Source organism: Zingiber officinale, unplaced genomic scaffold, assembly GCF_018446385.1.
Source record: "Zingiber officinale cultivar Zhangliang unplaced genomic scaffold, Zo_v1.1 ctg133, whole genome shotgun sequence".
NCBI classification, from domain to species: Eukaryota; Viridiplantae; Streptophyta; class Magnoliopsida; order Zingiberales; family Zingiberaceae; genus Zingiber; species Zingiber officinale.
The window spans coordinates 478452-505880 of NW_024589829.1; the positions used below are offsets into that span (position 1 = coordinate 478452).

General features: G+C 38.8%; 6 protein-coding genes and 1 pseudogene across 7 annotated transcripts; 3 read left to right on the forward strand and 4 right to left on the reverse strand.

Annotated features, from left to right (window-relative positions):
- Positions 1–462: 462 nt before the first annotated feature.
- On the reverse strand, positions 463–3604 carry LOC122036123 (protein SOSEKI 3-like). 2 transcript variants are annotated; one of them, XM_042595336.1, is made up of 6 exons: positions 3109–3604; positions 2944–3013; positions 2751–2866; positions 1758–2670; positions 689–1009; positions 463–608 (listed from the first exon to the last, which is right to left on the reverse strand). In XM_042595336.1, exons 1-6 carry the CDS (start codon positions 3320–3322, stop codon positions 536–538), a joined length of 1707 nt encoding a protein of 568 aa, XP_042451270.1. In that variant the 5' UTR covers positions 3323–3604; the 3' UTR covers positions 463–535. The 2 variants fall into 2 exon arrangements, with proteins under 2 accessions (XP_042451270.1, XP_042451271.1); XM_042595337.1 differs by lacking the exon at positions 689–1009.
- A 2189-nt stretch (positions 3605–5793) lies between these two features.
- LOC122036129 (superoxide dismutase [Cu-Zn], chloroplastic-like) lies at positions 5794–8356 on the forward strand. The gene is made up of 8 exons (XM_042595343.1): positions 5794–6086; positions 6520–6581; positions 6666–6705; positions 6885–6980; positions 7069–7100; positions 7254–7329; positions 7438–7491; positions 8027–8356. The coding sequence occupies exons 1-8, from the start codon at positions 5861–5863 to the stop codon at positions 8053–8055; spliced, it is 615 nt and encodes a 204-aa protein (XP_042451277.1). The 5' UTR covers positions 5794–5860; the 3' UTR covers positions 8056–8356.
- A 1464-nt stretch (positions 8357–9820) lies between these two features.
- LOC122036102 (NAC domain-containing protein 53-like) lies at positions 9821–13674 on the reverse strand. Its single transcript, XM_042595297.1, has 5 exons — positions 13106–13674; positions 12827–13012; positions 10839–11585; positions 10625–10766; positions 9821–10494 (listed from the first exon to the last, which is right to left on the reverse strand). Exons 1-5 carry the CDS (start codon positions 13583–13585, stop codon positions 10070–10072), a joined length of 1980 nt encoding a protein of 659 aa, XP_042451231.1. The 5' UTR covers positions 13586–13674; the 3' UTR covers positions 9821–10069.
- A 1022-nt stretch (positions 13675–14696) lies between these two features.
- Positions 14697–17868, forward strand: LOC122036139 (calmodulin-binding receptor-like cytoplasmic kinase 2). The gene is made up of 6 exons (XM_042595356.1): positions 14697–15064; positions 15495–15715; positions 15798–15966; positions 16132–16221; positions 16550–16848; positions 17451–17868. The coding sequence occupies exons 1-6, from the start codon at positions 14782–14784 to the stop codon at positions 17688–17690; spliced, it is 1302 nt and encodes a 433-aa protein (XP_042451290.1). The 5' UTR covers positions 14697–14781; the 3' UTR covers positions 17691–17868.
- A 2574-nt stretch (positions 17869–20442) lies between these two features.
- LOC122036125 lies at positions 20443–23391 on the reverse strand (annotated as a pseudogene).
- A 306-nt stretch (positions 23392–23697) lies between these two features.
- LOC122036132 (RING-H2 finger protein ATL1-like) lies at positions 23698–24798 on the reverse strand. The gene has a single exon (XM_042595349.1). It carries the CDS (start codon positions 24652–24654, stop codon positions 23911–23913), a length of 744 nt encoding a protein of 247 aa, XP_042451283.1. The 5' UTR covers positions 24655–24798; the 3' UTR covers positions 23698–23910.
- A 627-nt stretch (positions 24799–25425) lies between these two features.
- Positions 25426–27174, forward strand: LOC122036126 (inorganic phosphate transporter 1-6-like). Its single transcript, XM_042595340.1, has 2 exons — positions 25426–26618; positions 26715–27174. Exons 1-2 carry the CDS (start codon positions 26139–26141, stop codon positions 26763–26765), a joined length of 531 nt encoding a protein of 176 aa, XP_042451274.1. The 5' UTR covers positions 25426–26138; the 3' UTR covers positions 26766–27174.
- The last annotated feature ends 255 nt before the right edge of the window (positions 27175–27429 follow it).

Genomic DNA, 27429 nt, shown 5'->3' on the forward strand with positions numbered 1-27429 from the left:
ACAGATATATTTCACAAAAAGAATAAGAAACATATTGTTCTAGATACACCACCATTTTCTGAAGCAATTGCTTCATAAATTCCATGCACCCTATAGAAACTATAACAAATAGCTCTAGAATTATCCCTTGATATAAATGGTCAAAAGATTACAACCGCCTTTGTAGTTTTTACATCTGTACAAAATCTCATAAACAGTGTTGTCACTTGGAGCAGCTTGTTCTTCATTCTTCAACCATCGTAAACTGAGTGGAAACTTGGCTTGTCGATACACAATGCATTGTTCTTCTCGGGTAATCGTGCAATCAGGGAGGCTTAAAAGTCAAAAAGACATTTATGGAAGAACAAGATTTCTTTTCAGGCAGGGAACTATTAAGTTCCTTTCAAGAGTTTGCAAGGGAAGGAAACTTAGAACAACTACATTTAAGTGGAAAAGGAACAACATTGAAAGCCGTAGATTGTCTTCCTTCCAACTACAACAGTTAAGAACATAACTGATTGCCAAATTAGAGAGATGACGGTAGTGGATCCTGTTGTCAATCAGAACCACCTTCGCTGTCGTCACTTCGAGATCCAGATTGGATGATAACACGAGCTCCTGAAGTAAGCCTGAAAGGAAGAAACAAGTAAATGAGGGCATGATAACTGTAAAAGTCAAGTGGCAGGGAAGGTGGGCAATATAATTCAACCTTTCTTCAATTTTGATCACTTTCTCTTGAGAAGGAATCTTGTTTTCAAATGTATCTAACCTAGCAGATGTTTCATTCACCGAGGAACTACCAATAATCCGTTTGCTTCCCCCATTCGATGAACTGAATGGAGAGGATTTGCAAATATCTGGTGTGGCAGAAGATGTTCTTGTATCTGAAACTGGGATCGCTGTTGATTCATTCCGATCATTCCTTGAATGCTTGGAACTTGCGAGTTTGATAGTCTTAGGGAGAAACTTAGACAGAGATGAATCAACTTCCCTATTACTATCTCTTGTGGAATAAGACATATTGAGAATTCTGCATTGATAAGTTTATTTTAATTATCTTATATGCCAGAAAGCTTCATTTGTGCTCAATCATTAATGTAGGATGGTACAAGAATGACATGTTAAACTAGAAAAAAAAAACAAAAGGTTCCGCATCAAGGTTTGTGGCTTTGCTCCACCATTTCTTAGCACACAGAAGAAGGCCAATGAGACTTTGAATTTGTCACACACAATTGGTGTCGACAATGTAGGTGCAAAAAAGAGACATGTGATGCATCCAACACAAAATCTCACAGAAATCACGATCTAAATGTGTTAACAGAAATCTGCACAATTGATGAACATGTATTGTGACATGGGTGTCTGTCTAGTAAGCAGATCAGAATTTGGGGGTTCCCAATTGCTATAATAATAAAGGCATTGATCAACAGGATAAGAGCTATGTTGGAAAGAATTGTAGCCCTTGTTCTACAAATACAGGTGATGTTGCTATACCTTGTGTAGTAAAGAAGAAGAAAAAATTTCAATTATCATCTATTCAGCTAAAAGATTCCCCTTTCGGTTTAGTTGATTCTAAACTATGAAGTATTGGTTTGCAACAAGTGAATAATCTCGGTCTAAGTAAAGAGGGGCAAGCTATTTGGCAATAACATTTCCATATGATCTTTAAATTCAAGCAAACTCCAAACAGAACATAATGCCTTTCTTATTCAACATGTAAAATCAACACCACAAATATCTCACTCAAGAACAATTTGAGTTTTGAAATTCTACACTACCTGTTTTCACCAATTGAAGAGGATTGTTTTATACTAGGATGTCCGCTAATTTCTTCTTTGTACTTTGTTTCAATAATGCTCCTTCCAAAACTTTCATTCTGCTTTAGCCCCTTACCTATTTCTCTTTGGCTCTCTGCAATGCAGTTTATCTCACCCATAGCAAGTGAATTGGCAGACAATGGCGAGGTAAAGTTTCCGTCGGTGAACCTTGGTCTATAGATCGGCGCAAATCCAAAGCCATAGTGGTTCTTAACAGTGGTCGACCCACAAGTGATCAGGTGCATAAGCATACTTGCGGCTTTAAATTTTGGCCCACTTGGGTGGAAAACTTCTTCGCCTTCCAGAACACTAAGATTATTCCTCCTGTTCACTTCATCTTGCATCAACGACTCTAACGTATTCATCCTCCCAGAAGAAGTATCGCTTGAAATTGTTGTTGCTGATGATCTCCCTGCTATAACAATCTCAGGTTCCCTCTTCAAACGCAGAGCCTGCTCATTGCAGCCATTTAGTGGAGAACTATCACTGATAGAGGCACCAGCATTTCGCACTCTACGGGTTCTTGGTACCTCTCCATCCTCAGTTTGGGTTGAAGCATCCTGAGATCCAACCAGGGGCTTGGAGATTTTGTACTCGGATGGATTTGGGGATCCTGCCACTGAAGGTGGGGCACTTCTACCACCAGGCTCAGGCGAAAAATTCCCCAAGGAACCCAATCTATGAGTCGAGAGGAATAACTCAGCTTCTTGCATAGAAGGGGGAGCTGAGGGATGTTTAGGTGATGCTGGGGGAAGCTTTGTCTCCTTGATTGCGAACGCTGAAGAAGATGGAGAACAAGAAGCCTCTTGGCCCTTATAATTGCTTGGCGATGGATCCTGAGGAGGATGCTTCAGATTCCCGTGATTGTTCCGATCTGAATCAAACGGAAGCATTACTAAACCTGCACATTTAACTGACTGTCAATTTAGAGAGGGATACAAGCCTGCGATGTACCTGGAGGAGTTTGATCCACAATCTCGGAACCTTTGAGCACATACTCATTCCCCTGCGCCGGCAGGATCAGATCGTCCTCGGAGAGATCATGCCACACGAATCCATTCTTGTAGCTCCTGCACCAAAATCCACCATCATCCAACCGAATTCCAGCAGACTAGGGTTCTCACAATCTCAGGTTTCGATAGCTTACCTTTTGCAAGACCACGAATACATGGCGGCCATCTTCTTCCCTCTCAGAACATTAAGCCTCTCGATCACATCTACAAAATTAAACACGAAATCGAATCAAAAAGCCCTTTTCCCCTTAAACCCCTTCGTCATCCGCTCGAAAGAAAAGAAAGTTCCAAGCTTTTACCTCTGAGGTAGAGTCCCTCGGGTGAGGAGATGGGAACTTCAATGAAGTGCGGGTGCTCGAGATGGAAATTCCGGTAGAGGTAATAGACCACCGGAATCCTCCCGCCCTGGTGGCGCTCCTGCGTGTGGTGGTGGTGCTTCTGCGGCGGTTCCGTCCACACTTTGGTACGTTCCGGGCTGGCTTGAGGCGCGTACCTCCTCATTCTCGTCTCCATTAACCCTCTCCTTGGTTCACACCCCTATCTTTTGCGGCTTTCCTCACGCCATTCTACAAGAACTGTGAATTGGTGGAATTCAACGGTGAAATCGACAATCGCATGGAATTAAGAGAGACTTGAGGGGGAGAAAGAAGCAGGAAGAGGAGAAGAAGTATAAAATAATGGAGTTGAGGTCAAGAAGCGGCGGAGAAGAAGGAGGAGGAGGAGGTGGTGGTGGCGGTGGGCTGCCGCTCGTTGTTGCCTTACACGACGAGGGAAAAGTGAGATGGTGTGTGATTTATTATTATGCGACGAGACGTTGTAAATTTTTATTTATTGACATGGAATTTAATATTTTCTAGCAAACATTTTATAAAGAAAATATTTTAAATAAAAAAATTGAATAATTTTTAAAATGCCTTTTAATCTAAAATTTATATTTTAATATTAAATGTCGTCCTTTCTGTTAATAAATAAATGGAATTTAATAATAAAATAAAATTATTAAATATTTTAAAATTATCCTAAAAAAAAGATCAATAAGATTTTGTCAATCTTATGATTTTGACTATATTTATTATATTGTTAAATTACCTTTTAAGACTTAAAATTTTATTTTATTTTTGTTTAAAAATTATAAATAAAAAAAGAATGTTAATACAATACAAATTATCATGCCTAATTTTCCCTATCAAACGCGATCTTATAGTGATGTAATGCTGATCTCAGAATGATGTCATCCTTATGAAAGAAAACAAAAATAAAAAAACCAATGTATGTGATAGCGATGTCTTCCCTACCTCGCAATAATTGCACTCCATTTCATATTTTCTATATATTATTGTCGAAATTAAGTCCACAAGGCAACATTACATATATATAAATTAAAGGTTGCAGGTATTATATAGTATTTAATCAAACTATTCACTTTAATTTTACTAATGTTTAAGTAAACTTTGGCTCTATTTAAAATTATCGGGCCAAGCATGAGAAATAGTGTTACATCCGATCTATGCTCTGTCCAGCGACGCCCATTGACCCATACACAACTACTCATAAATCATTGTCCTTTTCCCTTTCTCTCTCTCTCTCTCTCTCTTCCACGTCCAATGCATACCATAACTTGGTGATGTTTGTTAATTAAGGATAAAAGTAATTATTTAACATAAAAGAAATGAATTATTTCACAAGAAATGGATATCAAGAACCCATTGTTTGGCTTAATCAGCTCATCTACTTGAGTCCCTCTTTTGCTTTGCCGTCTTTACCATCCCATTGTTTGCTTAATCCACTATGAGAAATAGTAAGAAATTCCCGTAAAGAAAATTTAGAGGAATAGGTTCACATGGATTGAATAGGACTATTGATTAAAAAAAAACAAACGAGCATTGAAGGAGGATTGATGAACTATCAATTAACATTAAAGGGCTAGTGTGGATAACTCACTTGTATTTTTATTGATGAATAAATTTTTTTTTGTTGATTATTATTTTAAAACATCTTCTTTCAAAGCAAGTTTTATAATAATAAAAATAATAAATGTAAATTCGGTTTTGAATTATCTCTTTTTAGGAAGGTTGCTCAGTTAATCCTAAATAAGTCTTTATAATTTATCATTTTCTAAAATCTATAGATTGTCTGTCAGAAACTTTTACCTTTTTAAAGCATCCATAATATTTATAAAACCTCTTTGATGTTAAAAGTGTTGTGAAGGGATGTTATAATCCGTCTAGATTCTCTGGATCATAATCCCTGATTCATTCCTGGATCAGAGATTGTTCATAAGTGAAATTTTATGGATCCCACTTGTATAATAGGTGGGGTCTATAAAACTCCACCTATGAATGAACTGGTCCATCATCTGGACCGCACTCTATAGTCCAGAGGATCTGTGCTCGTGTTATAATATCCTTTCACTTGAACAAGTTCAAGAGTAGGCTAGTGTATGTTTTTTTTAAAAAATATTTATTAAAAAATTATAAATTTTAAAAATAAAAGTCGAATAAAATAGATAAATAATAAAATATGAAAGTATTTTTTTAATAATAATATTATTTATTTTTTAAAAAATGATTAAGTGCACTGTAGTAATCATGAATAATGAATATTAATGTTAAAAATAATATGAATGAAAGAGATATATTGCTATAATGAATATATGACAATGAAATTTATATATATATATTTTTTTTATGAGAATAGGTATATTATAATAGATTAATATTACAGATGCTCTTATCGTTATAATAATATAAATAAATAAATATGCAGGGCTAAAGTATTCTTCCACGGTCAACTCAGCCCCCATAAAGGATAAAATACGGCCCATTAATGTAAGAAGTGGGCTTATTGGGCTGTGTTAAGTCGCTGGCTTAGGAATGTAAGAAGTGGGCTTATTGGGCTGTGTTAAGTCGCTGGCTTAGGAATGTAAGAAGTGGGCTTATTGGGCTGTGTTAAGTCGCTGGCTTAGGAACTCCTTATCCTTTTCACCCGTCGCTTCTCCTCTCTCATTGGCTTCGGTTCGATTGACGCGAAGCTACTCCTCCAGCTCTAGGCATGGCTGCCCAATTCCAAACCCTTCTCCTGTCCTCCTCTGCTCGCCCTTTCCACGCCGCCTTCCTAGCCCGCCCCCTCGGGCTCTCCCTTTCTACCTCCGCGCTCGCGCCAGGCGCCACCGCCGCCCGGCGACTCGTCGTTGTCGCCGTCACCAAGAAGGCCGTCGCCGTCCTCAAAGGCACGTCCAACGTCGAGGGCGTCGCTACCCTCGTCCAGGAAGACGATGGTTAGTTAATTTTGCAGCTCGTTTCTTTCTTCTTCCCATTTATTTCAGGGTTACGGGGCTTAGGGCAAGGCTGGAGAGTGATATGTAGTCGTTTTGAGTGGAATGTATTTGCTTCGTGGATTTTGATTTCGATTTATGCTGCTTGAATTTGGCTATTTGCAGAAATGATTTTGATTTGTTAAATGGGGAAGTCAAACATAATGAATTCCTGTAGCCTACATGGCTAACTGCCTCTGGGAGAATTGTTATGTATGCCAATTTACTATCGGATTATGAACTAAATCACTCTCCTTGTACACGTCTCCTCATATCAGAAAGAGGTCCATGTGCAAAGTTGTTTCAACTCATGATTGCAGCTTTTACAGGATTTGCTATTGTCTTTTTGGAAGATGTATATTAACTTTTTATTGGACTCCTTGTGATTCTGTGTCAGGCCCAACAACTGTGACTGTTCGTGTCTCTGGACTCACACCTGGACTTCATGGTTTCCATCTCGTGAGTGCTGTGCTTAGATACTTTAATTTGTCACTTCAAAGTAAACTAGTTAATTCTAATATTCACTTGTTTTTGCCTCTTCAGCATGAGTATGGTGATACAACTAATGGTTGCATATCAACAGGTCTTGCTTAGCTACTTCTTAGATTCTTATAGCTTTGTATTGGATTTCTTGTTTCTTTGGTCTCTAAATTCTTCTGACTCTTGTAATTTTGAAGCTTAGTTTAGTCCTTTTCCTTTTTTTTAACATTCGTTCTCATCTCATTTCTGATTTTTGGTCTTGAACTCGATTTGCATTAATAGGGGCTCACTTTAACCCTAAAAATTTGACACATGGTGCACCCGAAGATGAAGTCCGTCATGCAGGTGACCTGGGAAACATCGTTGCTAACTCTGAAGGTACTTTAGTCTATTTGTTCATTGTTTTTTCACGAACTAATTGTTAAGCTGATTGAGTTCTATCTTGACTGTTCTTTGGGTAATACAGGAGTGGCTGAGGCAACAATTATAGACAATCAAGTAATTGCTTTTTAATTGGTTTCTCTACCTTTCTTCATCATTGCAACTTCCTCTTTTACTCTCTTCTTAGCACATTTCTTTAGTGCCTCGATTTCATGTTGTGTTATTTTTGCATTTTTTTTCTTCCCATTTTCCACTTCAATGGATGTGTAGATACCATTATCTGGGTCCAATTCAGTAGTTGGCCGTGCATTTGTCGTTCATGAACTTGAGGATGATCTTGGAAAAGGTACACTGACGGTTGAATTCCTTTTGATAATCCAGTGTTATCAAATATTTTAGTTAAGAGTTCACTTTCTCTATTGAATTTTCTCATAACTTTCATTTGATTCTCTAGGTGGCCATGAACTTAGCCTGACCACTGGAAATGCTGGAGGAAGATTGGCATGCGGTACGCAATACACATGCCTTCTTGAAAGAACTATTGTGTCGTTACTTTGGTTGCAAAACATGCAGGGTGGATTAGTTTGGAAGTCTTGATAATGCAATTTGGTAATGCTATTACTATGAAAATAGAAGTTTGGGATCTGGATTATTCTATCTATAATTCCACTTCGACCTACAAAAACTGCCCACACTTAGCTCGACCTACCATCACAACTATTTACCTCATTTCATCCTTATCCATAAGTTCTTCGACCAAACACTTGAGCAATTTGGGCAAATTAACAAATGTCTCAACCATCAACTTTGGGCAAGCTAACTCCAGTTCAGACGAACCCTATTTGTCTTGTCACAACTTGACCTCTGTTCATGCTCATCATTAAGGTCAAAGATACACTCTTCACGAGTTCTCCCTTTTTTATTAAACCATTTTTACCAGGAACCAGATTGATTAGGACGACGTTGATTATTAACTGGATTGATTAACTAGCTCTGTTTATACGCATGGACTTCCTCATCACGTTTGCAAATTTATTATGTAGGTGTTGTTGGTTTGACTCCACTCGCGTAATTATTGAAAAGACTTTTCAGAGGTTTCTTCATCATCAGGTATCGAATTGTTTCTTCAAGTCATGCATTAGATCAAGCTTCAGGCCTGTCGATAGGAAATAAGTCAACTCTTGATGTTGTATCCGGCACCTAAATGTGATCGTTTGGTCACTAGACGTTTTTCGTGGAGGCTGCACGTCCGGTTGCATGCTTCTATGGTGTACCTGGGTTTGCTTTTGTCCAGATTGCTGCTGCATCTGGTTGTTTCTACAGGCAGATTCAGATTATATGTTCGTGGGATTTAATAAAGGATTATTTTATAAGATTGGAATGCGCTGAGTTTTTTTTTTTTTTGTTTTTCATTTTGAATTGAAAATTAGATGCCGTGATACCTTTGGCGGAAGGGTTGACCGTTGAATGGAGTTTTTTCCAGTGAAAAATTTCTGACTTCGCTCTTCCTTGCGTAGAACGGTGTCATTAGAAGAGATTATTTAAATACATTGCGTTCGTTCCAATCAGACAAAAGTATTTGGGAATACCGTGCACAATCTAATCGAAAATTTTAGTCGAAATCTGTATGATAGTTTTTGACGTATAATAATAAATCAGTCCATTTTTTGAAAATGGTATTCAACGTTTAATTTGGAATTTACAATTTCCTCCTACAAAAATTGTTTTATTTATTAGGCAATTTTTTTGTCTGCCTTTTTTATCACACGATTTTTCTTCATAGAAAATTAACCCTCATGATTGATATTTGATGTATTCATAAGTAGGGTAGAGTGTGCAAAAAAAAAAAAAAGGGTGGAAAATTAAAGAATGTTTGTTCTGTTCATATAAATGATGGAATGCCAATGATATTTGCTTGTTAATATTTGTTTTTTGTTAAATATAAATAAATAAAAATTTTAAAATGAACAATCAAATTTAATAAAAAAATAAAGATTGAATAATCACTTTAGCAGCTTTATTAACCTTAGAATTGGCTTGTTTATTCTATCAAACAAATATAAACATTTGTTACGAAACAACTCTTTTTCAAATAGTAGTATAATATTTTTAACTACCTTGGCAGTTAATAACATGAAACTGTAACTGAAAATTTAATTGAAGATCAAACAGGTAATATTACCATAATCAATTCGATCGCCCAAAAACTGAAAAGAAAAATCGTACCATCCATATAAGTTATACAAAATATTATATATAAATTTAATAAATATTATTAAAATAAATAATTAATCAATCAAGTAATCACCTCCGACAAAATATGCCAAAAGTACAAAATTTATAATAAACATAATGAAAAATTAATCTTAAAATTGACACTAAACATTTATAAAAACTTATTTATATTCATTCAATACATAAATCAATTAAATAAATAAATTTAAATATCTTATTAAACTAAACAAATAAATTTAATATATATATATATATATATTCAACTTATTAATATTCATAAACAATATTTATTTATAAAACTTTTATCAACATATTAATTAAATAAATAAAAAATAAAATAAACAAACAAATTAATTAAAATGATCAAACTTAATAATTAATTAAACAATTAAAAATTTTAAACAATTGAAAATTCGATAAAACTTAAATTAAGTTTACCTTAAGAACTCAATAATATCTAAACAAATCAAATTCAAGCTCATCAAAAATAAATTAAACTAAATTTAAACAATCATTTTAAAGATTTAGTTCGTTATAAACTTTGGCTTGACTTAATTACCCTATCAAATAAATTTGAGCACTTTAAAGTTTGGCTCAGCTGGTTTCCGGCCCTAACCAATATACTGATTCAATAGGTTGGCAAAGGTCTTAAAAACACAACCTTTATGCTAGGATTTATTCATCAATGTTTGATATACTAAAACCCCAGCGAAAATATAAAAGCACAAGCAGCGGGAACAACGAAATGTAGTATGTCAGCTACCATGTGTTCTTGAATAGGCGTTTGCAATGATGAACCAGCTACAATCCATAGTTTTCTTCAGTGCCCTTGTGGTCGAGTGTGAATCAGTCTATAGAACCAACTTCCTCGTCATACATCTCATCCCCACACCATAGGTGATTGCTAGAATTAACCACGAAAAAAAGAACAAGTATAGGCCACCTCTGAATGCCATCAATACCGGATTAACCTGGTATTTTGTCACCAGATCATGGCCTGCAGTTTTTGAAGCCAAATTGTCAGACACGCTGTAGGAGACGATGAGATGCGCATGTCTGTTCTTCTGCGAGGGCCAGTGGGCAGCCTCTCCTGGCATGGTTGAACCGTAGATGTGGATGATCCCTGCTGTGACGTGGATTGGACTGGCTGAGTGTGTGGCAGACAGCTTTCCAGACAGAGGGAACTCAGAAAATGGAACGGGCGCAGAGATTGCGTCTAGCATGCTCTTGAGACGCTTCTTTGCAGAGTCTTTGTTAGGTTCTTTGGCGTGGTCATCTGTACGAAAAGAATTCAGCAATCAAACACCAAACCACCTAATATTCACCTAAACCCCTCAAGAGATGATGGATTTTGTAGGTATAATAATAAAAAAAATTGTTATGACTGAGAAAGAACACAATGGTACCTGGTTTTGGCTCTATGACAATCCCCTTATATTCGTCCCCAGATTGATCATGAACAACAGAAGAACCTGAGGATGAGGAGGCTCCATCAATGATAGTTGTGTCTGGCACCATTTTTGTTGCCTCATTGGTTGAGCAGCCAACCTGTAGGTAAGAAAAGAATAAATGGTCTCAGTCGTATTCCAACAGGTATAACAGATATATACTGGATCTTACCTCTCCAACAAAGTCAAATGCTTCTGGTGGACTAATGCACTCTGAGTCCCTAGTGCAATAATGCAAATTATCATTAGTTGCATCAAAGTATGCTAACAGATCGTCAAACATCTCAAAACCAGATGGTTCTAAGGTCGGTGAGTAGAGAAATCCATTCAGTTCTGTATTTTCATGCGGGAATAGATTATTACTAGGTGCCTCACACAATGCCATTTTGTCTTGATCAGAAGGGCAATGATCATCTACTGAATCTAAATCGTTTGGTGGAACATAGATATTATCCTCCAACAAGGAGATTTGTTGTTCTTCTGGATGGTCAGCATCTTCGCTCATGGAGTCAAAGAATTCCTCAACGTCAAGCACTTTCTCTAAATTGATATCCTCATTGATCCCCTCCATGTTCTGTGCGTGGCAAGACTTCATAGGATAACTATCAGATTCCTGATAGGAAGGATTTGCAACAGTTACGGTATCTGCAAGATCACTCAACTCTGCATATTCTTCCTTTACATTTGGATTGTTATGGTTATGACCGCAATCACTGAATGAATGTTGTTTCTCTATTTCATCAACAACAACAGCTACACTCTGCTGTCTATGTTTGTCAGCCAAGTTGGTGAAACTGGCATCTTCAATTGCTTCATTTGATAAATTGGTCACATCTTCAGCAAGGCTGCCACACTCCTTTGTGTCCAAAGATGCTGAAAAGTTAGAACCATTCTCCTGCTGATTTTTCAAGTCATCACTCTGAAAACATTAAACAGCACAAATTATTAAATATTCATTGCCTAAGCTAGTTGGAACAAATAAAATGATGTCGACACCCATAAATTGCCACTATTTTAGACAGGCTCTAGTCAACTGACTTTTGTCAAAATAATTCTGATAGTAATCAAGGTGTTAACTAGTCATATCATGTAATAGCAGGATCAAATTCCCTAAACATACAATGGCAGGAAAATGTAAGCAATGCCTTTTGTACATAAAAAATCCCTAGTGCTATCTGGTTTCAGAATACCAAAATTGAAGGCATGAGCAAATTTTTCCAGTTTAGGAACTGTATAAAGTTAAAAATAAAAAGAAAAAAAAACTTAATACTTTTATCATTGTAAAACACGACAATAGCAGGTTTTAGAGAAACCTGGTTAACATTGGCTGGTATCCATCAACAACACACAAATACGAGGTCGAATGATGGGCTTAACTTATAATATAGCCACTAGCAATTTGTCTTCTTTGTAGAAGTTTCTCATCTGAAGTTACAAATGTATAAGCAAAGATAATTAAATTGGAATCGAAGCATTGTCAATTGAGAATCTTGAAACTAATAGCTCAATTCAGTAATGTACTGCTTCCAGGAAATTGCACAGACTATCATAAAGAAAAAACAATGATTTGAAGAATGGATGTTAAAGAAAGCATTTCCAAAACATTTACAATTGAGGATCTTGAAACTATAGCCCGACTCAGCAAAGCACTGCTTTCAGAAACTTGCGCAGATATGATAAAGAAAAAACAATCATGCCGAAGGGATGTTAGAGAAAATTTGAAGCCAACAGCAAATCTGGTGCAATCGGTCCTATAAATAGGGAATAATCATGCAAACTCAAGCATAAATTAAAAATTAGGATATCAAAATGAATTCATTGTTAAGACTTTGTCTGCATTAAATGAAAAAAACAAAACAAAACAGAACATAGGATAAGGAGTAAACTTACAATTATCAAACTGACAGACAATATGTAAGACGATATTAAAAGTATAAAGCAATAAAGGAAATATAATCCTCAAAGATGTCTCAAATTGAGAAGTAGTCTGAATTAAAAGTTAAACTAGCTGGTTGAATCTACAATAGAATGCCTCTATACAAAAACATGTTAAACAAACAAACCAAAAAAATCCAGACTACATGATTAATTGCACAACAAATTATGTTATGATTCTAAAGTGAAAGATCGAAATAAATATGAACCAACTAGCAGTCGAACCTGCACGAAATCGCTGATCTCAAAGTATTCCTGTTCTGTGGCTATATAATCCCCACCATCTGGCAACAAAACTACACTATCTGCCTCCTCTTCCCATTCTTCTTCGAGAAAAGGTGCTCCATATTGAGCCCCGTTCATTGGTCCGGAACCGCTCTTTTGAAAGACCCTGCAGAGCACATAAGCATCCTTCCCCGCCCATGATTCATTTTTCAATACTAGATTCAATCCAAACAGCTTGATTTTAAATCACGAAAAAGGAAAACAAAAACAATCGGATACCTGAGAAATTCCAGACTTGGTCAACTCCTCGTCTTCGAGACGGTACTCGTGCATAACCCAGTTGGTCCTGGTGCCTCGGGGCGCCCGGCCGGCATGGAAAACAAGAGTCTTCTTTACGCCGACCACGCGAGGACCGCGGCGGACGGGCCGGTCCTTACCTGTGGTCTTCCAGTACCCCTGAAGGGTAGCGCGGTTGGTCCGCGACTGGTTGGAATACTTTCGGCCAAGGGAGCTGAAGAAGTACCACTCCTGGTCGCGGCTGCGGATCCGGGAGAGTCCCGGGAGCTCCCAGGGTTCGCACCTGTAGAGGTCGACCTCCGCGACGGCATCCACGCGGAGCGGCAGGCCGCGGACCTTGCGCTTGAGGTAGTAGGAGACGAGCTCGTCATCGGTGGGGTGGAATCGGAAGCCGGGGGCGAGGCGGGACGCGGCCGCCGGCAGCGGCGGGAGATCGGAGGAAGAGACCACCGCGGCGTTCATCGATCGGAAGAAGGCCGTCTCGATTTGGGGATCGGGTAGGAAAATCGACGCCGTGGGTTCCAATTCGCTAAAAATGAAGAGAAGGATCGGAACCGAACCGCTTCTAGAAATTTCTCATTAAAATATAATAAAAAAATAGCTGGCTCGCGTTAAGCTACGAAACCTATCCTCACTCTCGCTTCGCACGCAAAATGCTTACGCGTGACATCTCATGCTATTCAGATTGCCACGTAATGTAGAGTGATTATGTGGCTAAACGCGATTCGTTCGCTCAGCGCCCCCGTCAATCCGACTCTAGGTAACACGAAGGAAGTAAATCATGGATGACTACTAACCATTAGTACAAATGGTCAAGACATAAGGGAGGTCATGCTATCATGTCAAGTTTCGACCCCAAAACTTTATGTGATAACATCCTATATCTTAATCATCGCATCGTCCCGGGGGGACAAAAAATTAAGATCTCAGGCCGATCGGAAGATCTCAGGCCATTTCGCTTGGGCTAGTCGTGAGTCTCGTGACACACTGCATTTGTTATCGCATGTCCATTTTATGCGACGTTCCTTTTTTTTTCCCTGATTGATTTATTTATTTATTTTATTTTAATATGCGACGGGAAGATGCGACGTGTGCTGCTTTCTGGTAAATTTATCAACCCAGCTTTATCTATTATCATAAATACAGAAGATGAAATACTATTGTTATTATTTTTGTCTTTTACTCATCAATTTTGTTAATTTTCATATTTTCCCTTTCCTTCTTGGCTCTGGTCTTACCATACTTGCAAGAGACATATACCGACACTTGCAAGTCACTCCCAGCTTCCAAGACAGAGACAACGCCCACAGGGTATTTAATAATTCTTTTTCTCAGTTATTTGGCTGCTTAAATTATTAAGCTAATTTATTTATATCAACCAACCGGAAGAATTCCTATTTCCTGCTGTATTAAAAAAAATCCCAAAATTTTAATATAAACTCCAATTCTGTCCAATTCTGGTTGGCGATGCGTCCCAGATCGCACGGTCGAGATGAGCGTGGCGCGGTTGAGATGCGTTAAAAATAAAAGCGCCTCTGGAGACGATCCGTTAGCTAAGACTCGCTATTAATTCGTCGAGGGACCACGCAACTTCAAACTGCTGGCGACTAGTCTCTCCACTGGTTCCGTAGGAGCGATCGCCGGCACCCGCTGCCTCGATGCGGAGGAAATCGGGATCGAGTAACCCGTCCAGGAACTCTACGGCCTCGTCTGGCCATCGTGCTTCCTTCGAATCGACGCCGGATCGATGGGCGACCGAGCGGAGCTCCGCTGCTTCCTTCGCTTCGCCGTTCGCGACGCCTGGCCGAGGGACGACGGCGGCCAAGAGGAAAAACCCTATGAAGGAGTTGATCAGGGCGATCATATCTTTCTTTTCCTCCTCCACGACCGATGCTGCGTCGTCGAGTGGCAAGTTTAGTCGAAGCCTCGGATCTCCTTATGGTAATTAACTTCTCCGCTGCTTTGATCTTCAATTCTCGCCTTCTCCTCCAGATTAACGGTTCAATTTTTTTTTCCTGAAATAGTGTATTTTTGTTGTTTTGTATGCGTTGCAATCCCATACCTGAGCTCGATTTGCTTTTTTTTTTTTTTTGGCATGTGCTCGAAACTGAGAAGAAATCTTTGAAAATCATTACTTCTGCCTTCAGATTTTATTAAAATCCCTAATTCTTTCATGAAGTTATCACCAATTGGAGATCCTTACCTTTTGTATTCCTTAAATTGGTCATTGAGGAGTTCTCAAATAGGAATTTGGGTGGAATGACTCCGGTAAAGATTGTTTTTTTAAAGATTATTATTTATTTAAAAAATGCTGAAATCGAATCCAATAGTGAACTAAGTGATAAAACTCTAAAATAGTCTTATTTTACAGTAACTCCAGTTCATCGCTTGCATGGTAATCTAAGGCGATACCAAGGAAGTGATTCACCATGGCGGAAAGAAAGTGGGACGGCAAAGTTCACCATGGAGGAGATCTTGAAAGCAACTAAGAACTTTTCCCCGATGCTAAGGATTGGGCAAGGAGGGTTTGGGATAGTTTACAAGGGGATGCTTGATGACGGCACTCTGATTGCAGTTAAGCGTGCCAAAAAGGTTAGAGAATTCCTTCCGACCATTTCAGTTCATTGGGCAACCTGAGATAAATGTGGAACTTGAAGTTTTTTGATTTGTGCAGACCATTTCCAACAGTCATTTAAGTGTGGAATTCCGTAGTGAGATCAAAATACTAGGACAAGTTGAACACCTAAATTTGGTCAGATACTTTGGTTATTTGGAAGAGAATGATGAGCGAGTGGTTATTATTGAATATGTGCCTAATGGCACTCTAAGACAACATCTTGATGGTAATTATATATTTCTTCTTCCCTTTTTCCTACTTCACTATCAACTTCTAATGATAAAAATTAAATATGCTAGTTTAGCGTTGGTTCATCAATTGACTTTGCATATAAATGTTGGGGCCTTGGGGGCCATCCGCTGCATCTTAACATTTGCTTTTTAAAATGCAGGTATTCAAGGAAACTATCTTGACCTTGCATCCAGACTTGATATCGCAGTTGATGTAACTCATGCTGTTACATATCTTCACATGTACGCAGGTATTGATTCCAGATCATAAATAAATGATTCGGTTGCTTCTTTCCTATACAAATGCAGTTTAGACTTCCCAATAAACTACTATTCTGAAATATTCATCTTCTGAAAGTATACTTCAAATATCCATTAGGGAATTGTTATGCGTCTGCCACTTCCATTTAAGCTAGATTCACAGATTCAGCAAGCTACAGTTGAAGATAACATTATTATATATTTTTAAAGATTCAAAAATGTTATCTATTAATTAGCTGTAAAGCTAACTTGCATAATCTATGTATTATTGCATCTACTTTACACTTTGCATTTTCCTTTGATGTGTTATTGATGCAGATCACCCCATTATCCACAGAGATATTAAGTCATCTAATATTCTTCTTACCGATAACCTCCGTGCCAAGGTTTCTGATTTTGGCTTTGCTAGACTGGGTGTAAATGAAGCTGGAGTTACACACATCTCCACCCAAGTAAAAGGCACTGCTGGTTATTTAGATCCAGAGTACCTTAGAACTTTTCATCTAACAGACAGAAGCGATGTCTTCTCATTCGGTGTCTTGTTAGTGGAATTAATCTCCGCACGGCATCCAATAGAGCGGAATAGAGATCTCAGGGAGCGAGTAACTTCAAATTGGGTACATGTTTTCTTTTCCTCCATTTCACAAGTAATTTAATTTTCTAAAGTTGCATTACTAGAAAGCATACTCATTGAAAGGACAATGGGAATTAAGATCTTCTATCCATTTGTTATAGCCTCAAAGGGAGCCCGAGTTAATCCAAAATGCCAAGATAGCTAGGTAGAGACCTCTAATTTTTAAACATGTTCAAGAAGCATTTTATCTCTGACTGGAGTAGAGAAACCATTCTAGGCATCTTTGAAGAAAAGCCACTTCATGGTTGTAGTACAGGATGGATTTTTTATGAAGATAATCTTATAGATAACTGCTATTTCTGAAATTTTCTTCAAACACAGAGCAATTCAAGTGGATTGTAACTAGGCCTTCCTGATTTAGTCCTTTTAGTGTTTTTAATGGAACAACAATTCCAATCCAAATTGTCAAGACACTTAGATGGACGACCTTCTTGATATGTAAGCATGCTTAAACAATCTCTTTTAGGGTTGCATGATTAATGGTCGAGTTTCTACCTTGCATCACTTCCCGATTCCCTCTTTTGAGATGTTTTCTTTCAACACTATTCACTTATGACCTAAACCTTATCCTAATTCTGGAAACAGGCAATGAAGAAATTTAGAGGCGGGAAAGCAATTGAAATTTTAGACCCGGTTCTTCCACGCACACCAGCAAATACTCTGGCCGTGGAGAAAATCCTTGAGCTAGCTTCTCGATGTTTAGCTCCTGCCCGGCAAAATAGACCCGCCATGAAGAGTTGTGGAGAGATGTTATGGAACATTCGTAAAGATTACAGGGAGCTCTTATCCACTGATTCTCTTCAAAGAAGCCCTTCCGTTAGTTAATTGTAAGTAGGGACAATGCACTTTTTTTGTTGCAGTAAATTTGTGTACTTCTCAGTAGTGGTCTCAGCATTACTGCGTACAATTTGCAAATGTGAGTTTCATAAACGACTATTATGTGAAAAAAAAAAAAAAATCAGGCATGTAAAGATTAATATAAAGGAATGGGGTTAGTTTGTGACTGCCTTGTTGGTATGATGTAGCAAACAAAACTTACATGGAGGGATTTTGAAATCGAATCTCATGAAATTTTGAGAGTAAATCAGTTGGGATCATGTGGTCGCAACTCAGGTTTTCATGAGATTTCCAGGTGAAGACTTGAGGTTTTTTTTTTCAAAAAAGAAAAATGGGTTTCTGTTTTTATATTTACATGATGTAGGTTGGGATTAACTTTTTGCAGTCCTGTAAATAAAAGGGACCTCTTGTCGGTCCCTTTTAGTTTTTGTTAATTTTATTTAGCTGAAAAGTAAAATAAAAGGTGTTTAATTTCATGAAGTAAAGTATAAAGTATCTAGCCAATATAACAATTAAGAGGTTCACAGAAAGCCTAAGTAACATTTCAAACCAAATTAAAAATGGAATTAAATTATAACTTTTGCAAAGTATTTTTTGTTTTTTTAAAAATAAAGTGTTAATCAACTATGTATTGTGAATTTTATTAAAGATAGATTTCAGTAACAAATAAATGTATATTTATTTTTCAAATTTTATTATTGTTGTATGTATCCAAACATATACTGACCTGATTTGTTTTATAAAATATCAACCAAAAGAATGTCACTGATGGGCCGACAAAAGCCCAATAAAATACTGAATTGTAAATAGGTTCAGTAGCGCCCCCACCTCGTAGCTTAACTTCTTAAGGTGGGAAACTCTGGTTTTGACCATGGCTTTGGTTTTTAATCTTGGTGGCAGGTAACGGAGGTAGCTGCAGCGTATCATGGAACCTTCTTAGAAATTGCCGGGAACATTGCACCACCACTTGCCATAAAGTCATAACGTCCTCCCGGGCTGCGGCGGGGCGGGGTGGTAGTTGATGAAGTATTATCATAGAAGATTTTAGGATCGAAATTCGGTTTATTCGAACATATTTTTTTTTATGTTTTGACCATCTGTATTAATAGTTAGTAGTCATCCGTGATTTATCTCCTCCGTGTTGATCTAAAGACAGATTGACGGGAGCGTTGGCACGAGCAAATCACTTTTTTTACAATATACGGTGCCCAATTGACTAAAAAATGCTAATTTTATTATAATAAAATGAGGGTTAATTTTCGATGGATACACCTCCTCGAAAAAAAAACTCCTATCATATAATCATTTGACAATTGATTATAAATTAATCTCATAATTTACCCGTGCACATAGCTTGAAAATAAACTGTGAAATACATATACAATGAGCGCAATCATCTTTTGCTATAAAAGATCGATAATTTAAATTCTTTTGCCCCATGTAATGATGTAATAATTAGGCCCTATGATGAATAAGTAAGAGATATAAGATTTGAATCTCAGCTATGACACATTATAGAAGATTTTTTCTCTAGTGAGAAGTGAACCTAAGAATGAGGAGCCTCTATAAGTACATTTCGATTTATCTTGATGATCGATGAGAAATTTTTATGAGTCGAGCCGATCTCTAATTTAGCCGTTTCAAAGAATTAGATATCTGATATTGATTAAAAAAATACGATAAGAATAAAGAAATATTAGTGCGACTACTAAATTGAATAAGTTATTATGATTTACTCTCTTTCAAATGTGAGGCCGCTTTAGAGGGTCGCGACTACTAAGATAACGACTTCAGTTTTACCACCAAAGCACAATAAGAACATTATTTGAATTTTCTTTATTGTCTGTATGGATGGATAGGTCATTATAACGTTTTGAAATTAATTTCCTTTAACAAGACACAATCATGGGACGGTGATCATGAAGCGATGCGTCCTCCGCACTTCCGAATTTAATCTAATAGTGAGAAACTTTTATAAGATCGATCACCTGTCAAATTAATCGGTTCAAAAAAATAAATACATAGGTTATATATAACATTTTGAACAATAATACGTTCTTGATTTAAGCTGGTGCATAATTATTTCGAGTTATTAAAACAATAATCTTTCAGCATATGCAGGACTTCAACTCATTCCCAACCTACCTACCAAATTAATCGGTTCAAAAAAATAAATACATAGGTTACATATAACATTTTGAACAATAATACGTTCTTGATTTAAGCTGGTGCATAATTATTTCGAGTTATTAAAACAGTAATCTTTCAGCATATGCAGGACTTCAACTCATTCCCAACAGAATTTTCCCATAGCTTATATAGGACAAATGTCCTCCATAATTTATCCTCTTTCAAATAGTAGAAAACTGCTTGGAGAGACCGCTAAAGTGACCTCTTTCAAATAGTAGAAAACTGCTTGGAGAGACCGCTAAAGTGACGGTTTGTTCATAAGACTTCAACTCTTGGGTTGGGCTAGAAAAAAATAAAAAAGGATTCTCACATCTTTCTTCTATATATATCTTTATCCAAACATCTCACCAGAATAGGATACAAATTTTGGTGAGGAAGTCATTGATTAAGGAATATAAATATGGATGATCAATCTTGTTTTAGTTGGGCAGATGGTAACGCTAACGCATCACTAATTTGGCGACACTCAGGGGTAGGGGTGGTAAAAAACATCAAGTCCAGAAGCGATTGCAACATGAAGTTTCAGCATTTTGATTGTGATTTAAAAAAATGTGCAAGAGAATAGCAACAGTGAAATTAAATTAAACCGTCATTCTCATGTAATAAACTAAATGCAAGAAAATTAAAGGGAAAAATTGGTACGACCGTACGAATACAGAAAGTTGAACTTGAAAAGGATATAGAAAAGTGTTTTTCAAGGACGTGTAAGCTCAAACACCTGGTACACTTAGTTTTTGGTTCCACCAATCCATCAGACTGTCCTGGTACTCTTCTGCCTGGGAATCGAGTTCTTCATGCCGAGGAAGAAGAGTAATGCACCAGATAGAGCCAAATTCTGCAGCCAAAGATAGAATCTCAATGTGTGAGACTGATAGTTTATTATTTTGGCAGGTTGTTAGATGATGTGTATATGTTTGTACGCATGATATAATTGAACCTGTGTGAACATGGCAAAAAGTTCTACAAATTCTGGCTTTTGAATGTCGTAGTTGTAGAAGTCGAACAAGATGGGGTCACGAAAGTCAGGTAAAGCAACTGCAAGGAAGACAATAATTCAGTTGTTACCATCATCATCAAACCGTGTCTCATCTATTTAGGTGCAATTACATGAATGATATCCCTCCATTTAGGAAGGACAACCTCAATTGCTGATTAAAATTATGCAGTATCAAAATTCTAAAGCTTATCTTAAAATTTTTGCTAACAGTTTGATTCTTGCTCTTACAACGAGAAACAAGACTAAAGGCTATTATTGAATAGTGGCAACAAAGAAAACATTTACTGACCAGAAGATACGCTCCAAAGGAACTGCTGAAGATGAATAGAAGACCACCAAGCCCTTTAATAGCTATGGCAGCAGAAACTACATGTTTCATCTGAAAGCAAGGAGAAAAGATGCAATTTCATGGATATTAATCAACTACGATTCAATTGCTGAGTACAAAGTACAAACTTCGAAAGGGGAGCATTCCTACATCAACTTCCAGGATTTTTACATCTAGATGTAAGGTGACATGATTCGCAAAAGCATCATATTTTGAAGCAAGAAGCTTGGCTGTTGGTCCACCATCAACACCAAATTCAATTACCCTGAAAACAGAAGATCAATGCTGACCAATTTGAGTATTAGATGAAAACTGTCATGAAAATAAGCACTTCCTAGTGTCCAATTCTTGGATAGAAGATATGAAGAAGAGAAGGGAAAGTGATAAGAAGTTGTACATAAATTGCAGTAAGAGGTAATTAACCCTCACCAGTGACCCCATCCAGGACTGCCTCGTGTGATTTAAAAGGGAGGTAAATCACGGGGGACTTCACCCATCACAGTGGCCCTTTGCATTGAGTCAGGTGACCTGCGATGCATTTCCATAAATTATAGAGCTCTATGTGTAATTTTGTGGTCATTCCCTCTTCCTTGCGGAAAAAGGGAAGGGGAGAGAGAAAGAATAACAAAATTACATATGGAGCTCTATTAGTTTGTGCATCTTTAACGTCACTTTCCATGATTCCTTCATATTGTCAATCTTACTAAATGGAGCCTAAGTTTATGTCCCAACTATTTGGGGTTAGCAATATGAATCCTCCTCCATTGAGCCATATGTAATCAAATAACTAACAAATTATAAGCAGTGAAACCAAAGGTAGAAACATGACCAAGCAATTGAAATGCAGTAAATTAAGTATGTTTAACTATTTGAATTGTAGCACTAGCAGATGTTCATAAAAAGTATCAGAACAAACCATTTTTATGCTCCTTATACAAAAACTACGAAATCCTACAAGCTATGAATACCATGAGTCACTTTGCAATCTTTTAAATGTGCTTAATCACCACCAAATCTTTCAATAAACAATATGCAAAAAACCAATTAAAATAGGAACTCTGAAAGGTGAAGAATAATTCAATGATTAAACTAAATTCCAACACTTTCCAAGAAGAAAATTAGAACCTAATGAATGTAATAACTGTAATAGAACTAATTATGCTAAAACAGTAATATTTAATTGCACTAATATACGACGAGCATGCAATAAACTTTAATAACAGCAAAGGGTTAAGAAATTGTGTATCTCCGGTCGAAGCGTCGGACGTGCCGACTGTCTTTAGAGAATTGATTGCCGCCCACGGTGCAAAGGCTCTCCGGCAAAATCCTCCCAAGATCCGACAACCGCTCGCGTTCGATCCAACAATTTGAGCTTGGCCCGCGCATGCGTGTAGGCCCCCTTATCATTGCTAAGCAAGGATGGAAGGGTTCCATATATAAGGCCTTCCAAAGTTCTTAGCTTGGCAATGTGGGACTAAAAAACTCAAGGGAAGGGAATAGTTTGAATTACAATTCAACAATGAACACTTTGGCACGGAAGTTTCATGGTAATGTCAGTTTATTCTCTTTATAGACAACGGCGAACTGGAGTGAGAACAAACTATAGAGGACAACCCAACGACAATAAAAGTTGTGGTTGTTAGATTGAAAATAAAACCCTACAAATTAAAGATGTGAATGTTGTAAGAACAAGAATAGATAGAATCCTATCTAAGACATTCGTACATACCACGCAAAATGAACTACTCGCTTTCTCATTGAAACATATTTCATGTTAAGTAACACCGAATGGCCAAATAACAAGAAGTACTAATCTAGCTAACAGCATCCAATTTCTTATCAAAGCAAACAACAAGGCAGGTATTAATCAAAACGGGAACTCATTTCCACGAACAGTTACAGAACGATCCAATGCAGGAACCCCGACCGTAAATGTGAAGAACATCAATTGTAAACGTGAAAAACCTATCTCTCTAAACAAGAGTAGCTGAAAGCACCAGAAACGAGATGATCTGAAGTCGAAAGAAAGGGGGAGAGGGGGAGGACGAAGCGTACTCTTGGTAGACTGAGAGGAGGAAGACAGGCGAAGAGGACTCTCCCCGCGAACGAAACGAACCCCATCGAAGCGTCGGTGGCTCGGAGATCGATCGCCGTTTCGGAGGAGGAAGAGGAGATGGCCGACGAGAAGAACGGGATTTGCCACCTCGACTTTAATCGACGAGGCCGAGGCCGTGGAATCACGGAATTACCCCTGCACGCGTTCAACGGCTGAGATTCGCAATTAAGTGGACCACACACAATGCCTTGATCTAACGGCCATTTAACTCCCTCGTCGTTATTATAAGCCTCATGGATGCGGTCAGATCATTCTTGATCCGACCTGTTAATCATGGACTCGGGTTTAAAGTCCATAATCCAACTCGTCAAAACAGAGTGCGTCATCTCCCACTCAATCAGTTGAGAGTCGACCAAAATCCATATTTTACAACAAGAAAATTTTCAAATTACTTAACAAGGAAAAAGTAGAAATTATGAGCTGAGTTTTGTTGGTAGATTGAACGTAGAAGATTTCCAATTCTTCATTTTCAATTCACATAAACTACCGCTCAAACCCTGTTCCAAAACCTCTGAAATAACTCCACTTGCAGAGGAAGAGCACAACGGCGCGAGCTCCGGCCAAACGACGACAAAGATCACCGGGATCTTCCGCCGCCGAAGCTGCTCTCCTCGTTCGAGCTTTTCTGCAAGATCCTCTGCAGTGCCACGTGAAGCAGCATGTCCCCGGAAGAATCCGCAGAGAAGGACCTCCTCAAGGGTTGCAAGCGGAGCTTCTCCTCCTTCTTCCCCGCATCAATGCATTCATCTCCTCTGCTCCCTGAAAACTCGATCTTTCTTTCTTCATCTCTTATTTGTAGAACCACGTCATGAGGATGACCCAGTTGCAGAGCCAATGTCAAGGCGAGAGGATGGAGTGGAATCGGAGCCACGATGCTTCCCCTGCAGAGCGGGCAATTGGCGTTGGATTGAAGCCATGTGTCAATGCAATCTATGTGGAAGAAATGGCGGCAGTTCGGAAGCAGCTTGATCCTCTCCTGTTCCTGGAACTCGCTGAGGCAGACGGCGCACTCTGCCGCGCCGACCCTTTGCTGTCGGTAGCGAAGCGTCGGGATTTCGCGTATGGTGGATTCGGCGACCCCGAGTTGATCGGCGGCAGGTGAAAGGGAGGTTGAGTGGCCGTGTCCCCGGCGGCGGCGGTGGAAGTGGTGCTCGTTAAGGGAGCATTTTATGACGAAGACGTAGCAGATCAGGAGGAGGATGGAGGTGGCCAGGATTCCAGCGACTGATATGGCGAGAATGGGGAAGCTGGCAATCTGCGGCGGCGGCAGAGGCAGCGGAGATGAGTTCGATGTAGAATCACGGAATGCTTCAGAGCTCATTTGGAAGTGCACCAGTTGATGGCTTTAGGTAAGCAAAAGGTAACTCGCTCACCCTAATTTTAAGAACGTTCAATGACGAGATTGTAGGAGTATAATTATACTAAATAATAGGCCTATGGAGAGGCCTCCTCTTTGCTACTCAACGCGTGAATGGGGTTCTCATGTATACCGTCATGCGTGAGACAATGAGCAGTTAAGCACAGCGTAAAGAGTGGTAAAAGTAGCTATCTAATACTATTCTGCTTGATGATGCTTGAAAATGGCAAATGGAAATGCAGTAAGAAAGTCAAGTCTTTTGATAAATATTCTGAAAACTGATTTTTTTTATACTAATCTTTGCATATTGAGGAAGAAGATGCAACCAAATACCAAACTTATTATTTGGTTGTCAGTTGTTTGTTGAAATCTCTTTGGTTGAAGTTTGGTGCTACTCTGACATGTCTTCAATCTCGATAGCTTTACTTGCTCTGTCTGCTGATAACTGGTTGAATGAATTTGATAAGAAATGCTGGTTTAGGTTAGTGCCTCTAAATGAAGACCGGTGAAAAGAAAGATTTATTTGCAGAGAAGTAGAAAGTCTGTCAAGAAAAGAAGCAACACAATATAAGCAATCGCAGCTTGCAATACTCTGACATCATACCACTAGAGAAAAATTAGCAAAATCTAAAGCTACAACTTTTGACGGTGTGCTAGCAAAATTTTAGCAGCCTACTGTGCCTATGCGATGTTATTTTCATTATGGCCATCTTTATTTGTTTCTGATCTGTGTGTTCAGTGAGTAAATAGATTGCTATTCCTTTCTGATCTGGACTGGTGGTGGTGATTTGGAATGTAACACGGAAGGAAAAAGGATGAGGACGTGCATGATGTGATGTGGTGTCGATGCAGCATAAGGATCTGTCCCCTCAACTCAAAGTGAGGTGTATCGGTGATTTTTAATTACCATTTCATGTTTGATGTGCTATTTTTTTTCATTGATTGGCTATTGGATTCATAACTAACAACTACTGTTTTGTACAAAATAAGTGGGGTATTCTTTTAATATTTTTTTTTAAATGGGAAGTTCTTTTATTTATATGAATAAAATGGGCGCTCTTTTATTTATTTTTCTGCACTAAAGATTCACATTTTCTTATGGAAATCTTGATCTCAATCACTTAATGTCGAATTGTTCAACTATTTTGGGTGGAAACCTGCAGATCTGAGTTCCAATTTCTGTTGTCTGTGATCTTCTGTTCATCAAGACACGTCTGCACACTTCACTCCGTTCCAAGTTTTGTTTCAGAGATCACTCTTCCTTGAATTGGTTAGCACAAGCTTCGCATTTGTTGAGAAGAATCCAGAGGAAACGTGCTCAGTATCAAGCTTGGCGCAGGAAGAGAAGCTGCAGGCTGCAGCCACAACCGCAGCAGCTCCAAGTGTTGAGCGCCCTGGACATTGCGAAGACGCAATGGTACCACTTCACAGCCATTGTCATCGCCGACATGGGCTTCTTTACCGATGCCTACGACCTTTTCTGCATTTCTCTCATCACCAAGCTCCTCGGTCGTCCGCATCTACTAGACTGCTACCATGTCGACGCTGTCCCTGCTCGTCACCAACCTCCTCAAGGTGGAGGTGGCATTACGTCGAGCTACTTCGGGGTGTTTTCGAGGGGGTTCCTCCACTGCCATGGGATGCACCTACTGGGCACCGCCTCCACCTGGTTCCTCCTCGAAATCGCCTTCTACACCCAGAACTTGTTCCCAAAGGATATCTTTAGGGCTGTCGGGTCGATCCCCAATGCAGCCACCACTAGCGCGCTCGGCGAGGTTTACCGCATCGCGCCATTGCAAACTCTAGTCGCACTCTGCGGCATCGTGCCGGGCTATTCGTTCACGGTGGCGCTCATCGATGTGCTTGGCCATTTCGCTATCCAGGTGCTGGGATTCTTCACGATGATCGCCTTCATGCTCGGCCTCGCGGTAGGTACCCTTCCACCACTGGACCACAGCGGAACCATGTCGGTTTCATCGTCATGTACGATTCATCTTCTCCTTCGCTAATTTTGGGCCCAACAGAACGACCTTCATGATTCATCGTGCCGGCGGAAATCTTCCCAGCGAGGCTGAGGTCGACGTGCCGAGGTATCCCGACCGCGGCGGGAAATCTGGGGGCGATGGTGGGGGCGTTCCTGTCCCTGTACCTGGCGAAGAGCCCGGACCCCGCGAAGACTGACGAGGAGTACCCACCTGGGATCAAGGTGAGGAAATCATTGTTCCTGCTCGCAGGCTGCATCCTGCATCCTGCTCAAGTCTGGTGCCAGAATCGAAAGGGCGGTCGCTGGAGGAGATCTCCGGCGAGAACGAACGGAACAGGCCGCGGCGGCTGGGTATAGCAACAGGACCGTCCTCTTGTCAGTATAGGACTGATTATGATTGGTTGCTCTGCTGGTGCGTGGTCGATATAGAGTATAACATCTCTTGTCTTCTTCTTAATATCCAACACGTTCATATTGACTGAGTAATTGGTTCGAGATGGTTAAAGAGTGCTATTTTTTAAAAAAAAACAAATTACTGTTGAGATTATTCTAAAAATTAATCATATGAAGCGTACGTTTAAATTAAATATAATGAGTTGAAATAAAACAATAATCAAATCCAATTTTTTTTAATTCTATTTTCCCATCTGAATTGTCAAGCTTACGAATCAACTGACGTCACGCTGGCATCTCCGATTAGAGTCTGAACGGACCCGGTCTGACCAAACTTGTCCGTTGCGATCAGAATTTAATTA

What these genes read in the sequence shown, in the direction of transcription:
- LOC122036139 (XM_042595356.1), top strand. Translation starts at nt 14,782, where the DNA reads ATGCGGAGGAAATCGGGATCGAGTAACCCGTCCAGGAACTCTACGGCC. An exon ending in AAGCCTCGGATCTCCTTATG is followed by an intron (nt 15,065 to 15,494) that starts GTAATTAACTTC and finishes CTTATTTTACAG; the next exon opens with TAACTCCAGTTCATCGCTTG. An exon ending in AGCGAGTAACTTCAAATTGG is followed by an intron (nt 16,849 to 17,450) that starts GTACATGTTTTC and finishes TTCTGGAAACAG; the next exon opens with GCAATGAAGAAATTTAGAGG.
- LOC122036123 (XM_042595336.1), bottom strand. Translation starts at nt 3,322, where the DNA reads ATGGAGACGAGAATGAGGAGGTACGCGCCTCAAGCCAGCCCGGAACGT. An exon ending in TATTCGTGGTCTTGCAAAAG is followed by an intron (nt 2,867 to 2,943) that starts GTAAGCTATCGA and finishes ATTTTGGTGCAG; the next exon opens with GAGCTACAAGAATGGATTCG. An exon ending in TCTTCAATTGGTGAAAACAG is followed by an intron (nt 1,010 to 1,757) that starts GTAGTGTAGAAT and finishes TTATCAATGCAG; the next exon opens with AATTCTCAATATGTCTTATT.
- LOC122036132 (XM_042595349.1), bottom strand. Translation starts at nt 24,654, where the DNA reads ATGAGCTCTGAAGCATTCCGTGATTCTACATCGAACTCATCTCCGCTG.
- LOC122036126 (XM_042595340.1), top strand. Translation starts at nt 26,139, where the DNA reads ATGGGCTTCTTTACCGATGCCTACGACCTTTTCTGCATTTCTCTCATC. An exon ending in CCTTCATGCTCGGCCTCGCG is followed by an intron (nt 26,619 to 26,714) that starts GTAGGTACCCTT and finishes TGGGCCCAACAG; the next exon opens with AACGACCTTCATGATTCATC.
- LOC122036129 (XM_042595343.1), top strand. Translation starts at nt 5,861, where the DNA reads ATGGCTGCCCAATTCCAAACCCTTCTCCTGTCCTCCTCTGCTCGCCCT. An exon ending in GACTTCATGGTTTCCATCTC is followed by an intron (nt 6,582 to 6,665) that starts GTGAGTGCTGTG and finishes TTGCCTCTTCAG; the next exon opens with CATGAGTATGGTGATACAAC. An exon ending in CATCGTTGCTAACTCTGAAG is followed by an intron (nt 6,981 to 7,068) that starts GTACTTTAGTCT and finishes TGGGTAATACAG; the next exon opens with GAGTGGCTGAGGCAACAATT.
- LOC122036102 (XM_042595297.1), bottom strand. Translation starts at nt 13,585, where the DNA reads ATGAACGCCGCGGTGGTCTCTTCCTCCGATCTCCCGCCGCTGCCGGCG. An exon ending in CATTTGACTTTGTTGGAGAG is followed by an intron (nt 10,767 to 10,838) that starts GTAAGATCCAGT and finishes TCTTACCTACAG; the next exon opens with GTTGGCTGCTCAACCAATGA. An exon ending in TGTCATAGAGCCAAAACCAG is followed by an intron (nt 10,495 to 10,624) that starts GTACCATTGTGT and finishes CTTTTCGTACAG; the next exon opens with ATGACCACGCCAAAGAACCT.